The 10,719-nt window shown below is 42.0% G+C and overlaps 1 protein-coding gene across 3 annotated transcripts; it reads right to left on the minus strand.

The window, feature by feature from the left end:
- Window positions 1–982: 982 nt before the first annotated feature.
- znf622 (zinc finger protein 622) lies at window positions 983–10,257 on the minus strand. 3 transcript variants are annotated; one of them, XM_064942744.1, is made up of 8 exons: window positions 10,162–10,257; window positions 9,512–9,582; window positions 8,753–9,334; window positions 8,278–8,553; window positions 6,861–7,023; window positions 6,475–6,590; window positions 2,793–2,936; window positions 983–2,334 (listed from the first exon to the last, which is right to left on the minus strand). In XM_064942744.1, exons 2-8 carry the CDS (start codon window positions 9,561–9,563, stop codon window positions 2,201–2,203), a joined length of 1,467 nt encoding a protein of 488 aa, XP_064798816.1. In that variant the 5' UTR covers window positions 9,564–9,582; window positions 10,162–10,257; the 3' UTR covers window positions 983–2,200. The 3 variants fall into 3 exon arrangements, with proteins under 3 accessions (XP_064798816.1, XP_064798805.1, XP_064798796.1); XM_064942733.1 differs by having other exon boundaries at window positions 985–2,334; window positions 8,278–8,556; window positions 9,512–9,575; XM_064942724.1 differs by having other exon boundaries at window positions 985–2,334; window positions 8,278–8,556.
- Window positions 10,258–10,719: the final 462 nt, after the last annotated feature.

Genomic DNA, 10,719 nt, shown 5'->3' on the forward strand with positions numbered 1-10,719 from the left:
TGTGTACAGATCCCTTGCCATGCATTATGCTGAAACACGAGGTGAAACATGAGAATTGTGTACAGACTTTCCGTGCCATGCATTATGCTGAAACACGAGGTGAAACATGAGAATTGTGTACAGATCCTTCGTGCCATGCATTATGCTGAAACACGAGGTGAAACATGAGAATTGTGTACAGATCCTTCGTGCCATGCATTATGCTGGAAAAACACGAGGTGAAACATGAGAATTGTGTACAGATCCTTCGTGCCATGCATTATGCTGAAACACGAGGTGAAACATGAGAATGTGTACAGATCCTTCGTGCCATGCATTATGCTGAAACACGAGGTGAAACATGAGAATTGTGTACAGATCCTTCGTGCCATGCATTATGCTGAAACACGAGGTGAAACATGAGAATTGTGTACAGATCCTTCGTGCCATGCATTATGCTGAAACACGAGGTGAAACATGAGAATTGTGTACAGATCCTTCGTGCCATGCATTATGCTGAAACACGAGGTGAAACATGAGAATTGTGTACAGATCCTTCGTGCCATGCATTATGCTGAAACACGTAGGTGAAACATGAGAATTGTGTACAGATCCTTCGTGCCATGCATTATGCTGAAACACGAGGTGAAACATGAGAATTGTGTACAGATCCTTCGTGCCATGCATTATGCTGAAACACGAGGTGAAACATGAGAATTGTACAAATTGTGTACAGAACCTTTGTGCCATGCATTATGCTGAAACACGAGGTGAAACATGAGAATTGTGTACAGAACCTTTGTGCCATGCATTATGCTGAAACACGAGGTGAAACATGAGAATTGTGTACAGATCCTTTGTGCCATGCATTATGCTGAAACACGAGGTGAAACATGAGAATTGTGTACAGATCCTTTGTGCCATGCATTATGCTGAAACACGAGGTGAAACATGAGAATTGTGTACAGATCCTTCGTGCCATGCATTATGCTGAAACATGAGAATTGTGTACAGATCCTTTGTGCCATGCATTATGCTGAAACACGAGGTGAAACATGAGAATTGTGTACAGATCCTTTGTGCCATGCATTATGCTGAAACACGAGGTGATGGCACAGGATCGTGTCACGGTATCTTTGCATTGAAATTGCCAATGCTGAAATATAACTGTGTTCGCTGTCTGTAGCTTATGCCTGCTCATACCATAATCTGACCGCCAACATGGGGCACTGTTCACAACATTGACATCACCACGGCTGCACTGCCAAATTCTCTAAAATGACTTGAGTCAACAAGGGATGTAAACAAATGTGTGCACAAAATGAGAAATACATTTTTTTTGTATATGGAACATTTCTGGGATCTTTTATTTCAGCACATGAAACCAACACTGTACATTGCTTTTCTATTTTTTGCTCTGTGTATTAAACACAACCAGTGTGGATTGCAGTTTCTCCTTGTCCTTAGACTGCAAGTTCAGGAAGCAAATTATATTTTCCAATTTTGGGGAAATATACCTTTGACTTCTAAAAATGTTGTAGCGACCTTAACAAGGCAGCTCGGTGTTAAGAGTTTGAGACCTCCTGCCATAACAGTTAAGGTGTTGGCTTGACAGTCACTGGACCTGGGTTAATAATCACGGTTATGGCTTCCTCCTGAATTTGCAACAATATGTTAGATTCATTTTGCTGGCAAAAACCCGTCCAAAGTGACTGATCCCTCTATTTGTGCTTTGCACAAATAAATACCCATAAACTCAATAACCAAACGGGCATAAAATTGTCATATTTACCAATGGAATCAGTTAAATTTGTCAAATGTGAAACATAACGATTCCTTAATGTTTATTACTCAACCTCAATTGTATTTTTATAAACAATTACTTGCTGGAATGACAGCATGAATTAGACAGAAAATTATCCAAGCCAGAATTTCATGATGTGAAATATACAGCCATTTGTCAAAATACAAAACAGTAACTCAGTATTTTGTATAGGACCTCGGATCATGAATAGAATGACATATCCAGTAAATATTAACGGCTCTGAAAATTATGTCATGAAGTCCTTTGCAATATGCAGCAGATATAACAAGTGCTGAATGTTTACAACAGACATCTTTGAACGATGCAAAAGACATTAGCCGTAAAAGGTTAAGGGACTGTCCAATGATATGAGAGTCATGTATATGGGGATCTAACGCTGCATTTTCTGTCAAGGGACTAGAACATGACTTGGAGCCTGAAGTGGGTCTGTTTGTTAGAGTTGTTGCCCATGCCTATCTTCAGCATCCACCTTGACTTCATCTTCTGGACAAACTTCATGTCCTTCTGGTTCTGATGGAAAGAGTTTTTACCTAGACAGAAAACAAGCAATGAATGGTGAATGGGTTTGGTCAATTAATTGTATTCAGCTTTTCACATGTTACTGCTGTGGTCACATGCTCCATACCGTCCTTGGTCAAACACCTTCAAAATAGTCACATGGGGAATTTAAAATAAAAATAGAAGATATTTTTAATTGTGGAAAATTGAAGCCTCAAAACCACATTGGTTTCCATAAGTGTAGAACAAAAAGGTATACACTGAAGTATTGAATGAGAGTTTAAATAAAGACTATTGGTTCATCTCTAAATCAAATTGTGAACTCAGGATTATCTGTAAATTAAGCTCAATTAATGTATAGACTGGCTTATTAATTTCTCTATGCACATGTTAAGTAATATATAGGTTCACTCAAGTATAGAGTTCAGTAGTGAATGTGTAGGAGGCAACCCTGCATGGATCATGGTTGATGTGTAGTGTTGACCCTTACCCATGTCTCCACCCCAGCCCAGGGCCTTGTACTGTCTGAGTACCCGACCCACTGCGTTCCTGTTGTGGGCCAACGCCACAGTCCTGGGTGCGCCGAAACGCTGCTTGTAGTATCGCATCAGAGAGCGGTGGCCAATCTTAGCACCTGAGGAAAAACGAGAGATAAGAAAATATGTATTAGTTGGAAGCGATGATTAGTTTAATACGGCACGTTACGGCTGTGGCCTGCACATACACCGGCCCTTCGCGCATAAGATTGCAAACCTCTGGTCTAAAGGGAGTTGAGGACAGCCCATCTAATTCTAAAGAGATGTTAAGAGGGGTTCAAGACAAATGGCAGTTCATAATTTGCGCACATTTGGTCAGATAGCAGAAATCAAAATTTACAAGACATTCATCATAGTGTTTCCTGAGTTTGATACTTCATGATAATCTGTAGGCCGTACTATTTAGCAAGAGCGTTTATCTAGATTTTTCGTAGCTGTCCATTTACCACAAACCGATGCTGGCACTAAGACTGCACTCATAAGCAAACAAGAAAATGCTCATCAAGGTGGCACTCCTAGTTGCCGGGCTGCATACTACCAGGCTGCGTACTAGCGCATGCTCTGACCAGCTGGGAAATGTCTTTAGAGACATTTCAAACTACTCCCTGACCCAGTCTGTAATGCCAACATATTTCAAGCAGACCACCATAGGACTGCAGATATGCCTCCTTGCAGCATGCCTGAGGTTAAGGCACGTTCACGCAGATGAGCAGGGACCCTGGGCGTCTTTCTTTTGGTGTATTTCCAGAGTCAGTAGAAAGGCCTCTTTAGTGTGCAAAGTTTTCATAACAATGACCATAATTGCCTACCGTCTGTAAGCTGTTAGTGTCTTAACGGCCGTTCCACATGTGCATGTTCATTAATTATTCATGGTTCATTGAACAAGCATATGGGAAACAGTGTTTAAACCCTTTACAATGAAGATCTGTGAAGTTATTTGGATTTTTACGAATTATCTTTGAAAGACAAGGTCCTGAGTTCAGAAAGATAGTAGCCAGTTACATTGCCTAATGTTTTGCTCCAAGTTAATCTTGGAAAAGTACCGTAGAAAAGTAACTACACATAAGTCAGCGCTGTCTGCTGATAGAATGCCCGTTCGTGAATTCTTATCCCAGCCTAGATGTGCAACTAAAGCACAAAATTTGCCTGATGCAGTGGAGAAATTACAATAAGCGTTTTAAATCTGCATTTACAAAACGCAGCAAGATAATTGTTATGCGTTCTTTCCCCTGCGTCAACTCTGTGTTAACGCGACTGCTAAGTTTAACTTGCCGTCTATGTTAAGTGGCTGAATTAATAAATTGACGGGACATCAGTGTTACCTTTCTGCTGTGTTTGAGAAGTCAAAGACCTTTGGTTTAGTTCTGTATAGCTGCAATCTTGATTTGTGTTTTTTTATCTCCTCTGTTCTCAGCCCATCTGCTCTTCCCCCATCTTTACTGAGAAGGACAGTTGCCCGAGCGACTCCAGGCTCAACGTATGCTACTCCAAAGAAGGACAGTTGCCCTAGCGGCTCCAGACTCAACGTATGCTACTCCAGAGAAGGACAGTTGCCCTAGCGACTCCAGACTCAACGTATGCTACTCCAGAGCCAGTACCATTTTTCCTTCAGACAAGCATGCATGAAAACTGTTCATTTGCATGTCTCGTAAACATTCGCTGGTAAATTTCCAAACTCAAATGGCATTCAGTATCTCCGACACACACTGCATTTGGAAAACATTCAGACCCCTTGACTTTATCCACATTGTTACAGCCTTATTCTCAAATGAATAAAATAACCCCCCCTCAAGCTACACACAATAACCCATAATGAAGCAAAAACGGGTTTATAAATTTTAAAACATACATTTTTTAAAACTGAAATGTCACATTTACATAAGTATTCAGCCCCTTTACTCAGTACTTTGTTGAAGCACCTTTGGCAATGATTACAGCCTTGAGTATTCTTGAGCGTGACGCTACACTTGTAATTGGAGAGTTCCTCCCATTCTTCTCTGCAGATCCTCTCAAACTCTGTCGGGTTGGATTAAGCTATTTTCAGGTCTCCAGAGATGTTCGATTGGGTTCAAGTCCAGGCTCTGGCTGGGCCACTCAAGGACATTCAGAGACTTGTCCTGAAGCCACTCCTGCGTTGTCTTGGCTGTGTGCTTAGGGTCGTTGTCCTGTTGAAAGGTGAACCTTCGTCCCAGTCTGAGGTCCTGAGCAGGTTATCAAAGATCTGTCCTTTGCTCCTTTAATCTTTCCCACAATCATGACTAGTTTCCCAGTGAATGACGATGAAAAAAATACATTGCCACAGCATGCTGCCACCACCACCATGCTTCACCGTAGGGATGTGCCAGGTTTCATTCAGACGTGATGCTTGGCATTCAGGGCAAAGAGTTCAATCTTGGTTTCATCAGACCAGAGAATCTTGTTTTTTTTTTATTGTTAGAGACTTTAGGTGTCTTGGCAAACTCCAAGCAAGCTGTCATGTGCCTTTTACTGAGGAGTGGCTTCTGTCTGGCCACGTCACCATAAAGGCTTGATTGGTGGATTGCTGCAACCCAATTGAAATGGTTTGGGATGAGTTGGACCGCAGAGTGAAGGAAAAGCAGCCAACAAGTGCTCCTTCAATACTGTTGGAAAAGTATTCCAGGTGAAGCTGGTTGAAAGAATGCCAAGAGCAAGCTGTCATAAAGGCAAAGGGTGGCTACTTTGAAAGATCTAAAATGTATTTTGATTAGTTTAACACTTATTTGGTTAGCACATGATTCAATGTGTTACTTCATAGTTTTGATGTCTTCACTATTTTTCTACAATGTATAAAATAGTAAAAATAAAGAAAACCCCTTAAATGAATAGGTGTCCAAACTTTGCCTGGACTGTGTGTGTATAATATATTATATACACACACACAGTGCATTCGGAAAGTATACAGACCCCTTAACACAATGTGGAAAAAGTTACATTACAGCTGTATTCTAAAATGTATTAAATAAAAATCTCAAACTACACCATAATGGCAAAAATATATTTACCTTATTTACATAAGCATTCAGACCTGTTGCTATAAGACTCAATTGAACTCCATTGACCATCCTTGAGATGTTTCTACAACTTGGGAGTCCTCCTGTGGTATATTCAATTGATTGGACATGATTTGGAAAGGCACACACCGGTCTATATAAGGTCTTCTGGAGAGTCCTCCCTATCCAGCCTGACCAAGCTTGAGAAGAAATGGGGGGGGGGAACTCCACAAATACAGGTGTGCTTGTAGCACCATACCCAAGAAGACTCAAGGTTGTAATTGCTGCCAAAGGTGCTTCAACAAAGTACTGAGTAAAGGGTCTAAATACTTGTGATATTTTATTTAAAAAAACTTTGTTTTGTCATGGGGTAGTGTGTGTAGATTGAAGGAAAAAAGAGGATTTAATCCATTTTAGAATAAGGCTTTAATGTGACAAAATGTGGAGAAAGGTCAAGGGGTCTGAATACTTTCCTAATGCACTGTATATAGCCAAGCTATCATTGCCTATTTATTCCGTGTTCAATTTTTTTATTCTGCATTGATGGGAAGGGCCCGTGAGTAAGCATGTCACTGTTAGTCCATACCTGATGTTTACGAAGCATGTGAAAATAATGTGATTTCACCTGAGGGAAGGGTGAGCTCCAGCGTATCATCATCGTAGTCTATGTTCTTCCCGTCCGGCAACTCTTCATCCTCCATCTCAGCATCATCTCCCTCTTTCTGGTCAGGATAACTTGTCCTGCAAACAACATTTCACAAAATGGCCGCTTGAGAAATTGCTAATATATAATTACAATCAAAGATAAAAAGTGAGGGGCAGAAGACCCCCTTTCCTACTACGGTGCATATTTGAATTCTGTGCTGGCTCTGATTTTTCTTCTTCATATGGTCCTTTCCAGCCTAGTTCCAGCAACTACAGTGCTGGAACCAGGCAATCACAGTACAGCTTGGTTCAGCTCAGTAGTGTGAAAAAGGTTAGACTATAGGAGCCCTGGTATTTGACATCTACCTGAAGTCGTAGAAGTCGGCAAACTCCAGCGATGCATCTCCGTCGGTGAAGAGCTTGCAGTGGCTTTTGTCGGTCATGTGGCCCTGTACTGCCTCAGTGGAGTAAAAGGAGCGGCCTTTCTCGTTACACCACAGACACACCTTACCAGCGCCCACTTTCTCTCCTGCAACACAAAGAACAAGAGTATGTTTAAGATTTATGAGTGACGCAAGAGACTCCTCCCATTCAGGTTTAGATTGACCTAAATGTAAATGAAAAACATTTGGCAGACATTCTTATCCAGAGCAACTTACACTCAGTGCATTCAACTAAGGTAGATGAATCAACCCCTCCTGAAGCTTAACAATAAGGTAAGGTATGGCATAAACACCCGCCACTCAGTGCATTCAACTAAGGTAGATGAATCAACCCCTCCTGAAGCTTAACAATAAGGTAAGGTATGGCATAAACACCCGCCACTCAGTGCATTCAACTAAGGTAGATAAATCAACCCCTCCTGAAGCTTAACAATAAGGTAAGGTATGGCATAAACACCCGCCACTCAGTGCATTCAACTAAGGTAGATAAATCAACCCCTCCTGAAGCTTAACAATAAGGTAAGGTATAAACACCCGCCTTACCTCATTGTTTACCTTCAGACGTATAAGTTACCAGACCCAGTCTCAGGGAAGGCCAACTCTCCCTTCAATCACCAGTTAGGTAAATATGCTTTTAGTTTTTTTTTGGACGTCATATGAAATGATCTCAAACGCCTTGGAGTTTGTGTAGTTGATCCCTCGAGGGCAATTCAGGGAGATGTTAGAGGGCCTTTTACTGAAGAAAGCATTTGTTTCATACAATCGTGTTTGCTTTTCATGCATTGTGTAATTGATGTGTATATAGACATTTTTATTTTATTTAACTAGGCATGTCAGTTGAGAATAAAATTCTTATTTACAATGACGGCCTACCCTGGCCAAACCCGGACGATGCTGAGCCAATTGTGCGCCGCCCTATGGGACTCCCAATCACAGCCGGACATGATACAGCATGTATAGTGTAATTGCTGTTTATTGATGTGTTCATGCAGGACTGTTTCGCAAAAGAGTCAATTGGTCTCAGCATGACTCTCTGGCTAAAATAATAAATGAAAAAAAAAAAGTCAAGACAACAGGTGTTCATTTTTTTGTTGCTAGGGGGGTTCAACCAAGCTGCTCTTTGAAGACAAAGAATACGCGGTCAGAAAAACATTCAGTTTCACATCTAAAAACCAGAAGAGGAAAAACTCTAGACCCTAGCTACAGGTTATTTTCCCTTGGCAAGACATGATTATAGAAACAAGGTGCATGAACCATCGAGCAAGCTAACGGTGAAAGATATTCAGCCACTCTTGGTAGAACAATGGAGGACCTGTTGACACTTATAGACTTCCACTCACCCAGGTAGCAAATTAGTCCCTTGAGGTTGATTAGAAATTCCAGGTCAGGCAGGAAGAAGCTGTGCACTTTTGTCATGTGAGCCAGGTTTTTGAGGAGTGAGTGAGAGTGGTGGGGGCAGAACAAACAGTCCGTGGGGGGGATGGCCCCTGGTAGAACGGCGTGGTGGGGGGAAGCCGAAGCAGCACCATCCCCTTCCTCGTGCTCCATGGTTTCGTCAGCATCTTCCTCAAAGTCATCATCGTCCATGTCATTGTCGCCATCCACATCCTCCCACTCTTCTGAAATAAAGAAACTGACTGAGTGACAATGGAGACAGACAGAAGACCCAAGACAACCACAGCAACGCTGACAAATAGGGCGTTTTGATATTACAATCATCTTCACAGAAGTCGACACATTCTTGGCCACCTCTTCATGCAAAACAGATAGACCTGAATTAACTTGTGTAGGATCTACTTGAGTCAGACATCATACCTTCCTCTGCTGTGGCCAATTCCTCTCCCTCCATCTTCTTCGCTTGCCCCTCAAACCATTGCAGCCTGGGCGGTTTCTCCGGCTTGGCCTTATCCGCTGCTGGCCTCTCCACTCCTGAAGCCTGGGCCTTTTCCGGATTGGGCCGTTGCGGCGGCTTTAGGGCCTGTTGTAGCGCTTCGTTCTTGGCATTGTGGTCCACCTTGCCGTCGTCCCCAAGGCCCTTCTCCAGGTTTTTCTCATTCATCATCTCCACTTTCTTCTGGGCTGCCAGCAAGGCCTGCTTCTCTGCCTGCTGGTGCTTGTGGGACTGCAGGTGGTTCTGGTAGGCATTGGAGCTGGAAAACTTCTTGTTGCACGTGGTGCAGCCCTCACTGACAGTGGCGCCAGTCACCTGTTGTTCAGTGGCGGCCCGTTGCGCCAGCACACGCTCCTGGAAGTTCTCTGCAGTCACAGGGGGCATGTCGGCAACTTTGCGTTTCAGGTTGTAACGGTGCCAGTCGGTTTTGTAGTGAGCACGCTGGACCTCACCATCTGCGAAGGCCACACGACAGCTGATGCAGGTATACGAGGACATGGTTGTGGCTAGAAAGATAAACAAGAAGATTAGCCGACAGTGGCTCCCCTATAGTTACTATTCTTCAAGAATCAATGGCTTTATATAATTTATTGAAATGACCATTGACCAATAGTAACCATTGCAGATATGTATTCATCTTTTGGACTATACGAGACTATCGTTACCTCTATATTTCCACTTACCATGAACTTTTGTGGGGGCAGGTTCGTCATCGTAGTTAATAGGAATATTCATTCTAAAGTCAACCTGAGAACTAAAAAGTATGTAGTTAGTCCCAAATGTAAGGTTTAACGTTAGCTACAGACCTAGCTACATGCAGTGGTAGCTTACTACCTAGCTATGCTTCATGAATACGAACAGCTATCACTGCATGAACATTTTTTATTTGTATTGGTAGGATGAACAGGACTTTGCCAACCAGATATATCTCTCATGAAAAACAAATCGCTGTAACGTTTAATTACACCTTTCTAGCTGACTAGCTAGCTAACGTTACTGGTAGAGACGGGCCCGTACGAATTTCACTGTTATTCCACACCTGTTTACGAAGCATGTGATAATTAAAATGTGATTTGCTACAGGTGACAATATCATTTTTATAACGTCATGGAACATATTTTGACTAGGCAAGCGCAGCCAGCAAGGCATTGGCTTGATAGCATTAGCGAAATCGTATTTATACGTGAGCAATGACGTGCTAATGCTAGGCTAACCGGTAGCTAGCTATTTGGCCACAAATAAGCTTGATGTCTGAAACTTCAGTTAACTTCTAGCTAGAAAGGATATCACAAACAATTTACACACTTGACAAATAAAATCACAGTTCACGTACCAATTCAAAGCCCTCCTTGAAGAAAATTTGGAAGGTAACTACGTGTTTATGCAAACGAGTACAAACTTGTCTTCCTCCACACGTGGGTTTCAGCGACACGACAAAAGTATTTCCAGGTCATGGAATTTCGGACATTTTCAAAATAAAAGTAATCCACGTAACAGTAGAAACGTTTCAAAACCCTGTGTTTATTCATGATAAATTAAACATAATGTCTAAACATTAACACTGATTCATATTTAAGTGACATTTGCATTACATTTGGGTTTTACAACATGTTCCCAGGTCAAATAAATGCCCACAATGCAAATCACTATATATGAAATATTTGTATATTTATTAACCTTTATTTAATTTGGCAAGTCAGTTAAGAACAAATTATTATTTACAATGACGGCCTACCCCAGCCAAACCCTTACCCAGATGATACTGGGCCAATTATGTGGACTTCCAATCACAGCCGGTTGCGATACAGCCTGGAATTGGTGTGCAGTGCCTTAGACTGCTGCGCCACTTGGGAGCCCCTGAATATAGTGTATATTGGCTTATAGAGCAAAA

The sequence above is a fragment of the Oncorhynchus masou genome, chromosome 3 (assembly GCF_036934945.1).
Source record: "Oncorhynchus masou masou isolate Uvic2021 chromosome 3, UVic_Omas_1.1, whole genome shotgun sequence".
Classification (NCBI taxonomy): Eukaryota; Metazoa; Chordata; class Actinopteri; order Salmoniformes; family Salmonidae; genus Oncorhynchus; species Oncorhynchus masou.

What these genes read in the sequence shown, in the direction of transcription:
- znf622 (XM_064942733.1), bottom strand. Translation starts at nt 9,563, where the DNA reads ATGAATATTCCTATTAACTACGATGACGAACCTGCCCCCACAAAAGTT. An exon ending in GGAGCTCACCCTTCCCTCAG is followed by an intron (nt 2,937 to 6,474) that starts GTGAAATCACAT and finishes GTTTTTCCTCAG; the next exon opens with GTGCTAAGATTGGCCACCGC. An exon ending in GGGCTGGGGTGGAGACATGG is followed by an intron (nt 2,335 to 2,792) that starts GTAAGGGTCAAC and finishes TTTTCTGTCTAG; the next exon opens with GTAAAAACTCTTTCCATCAG.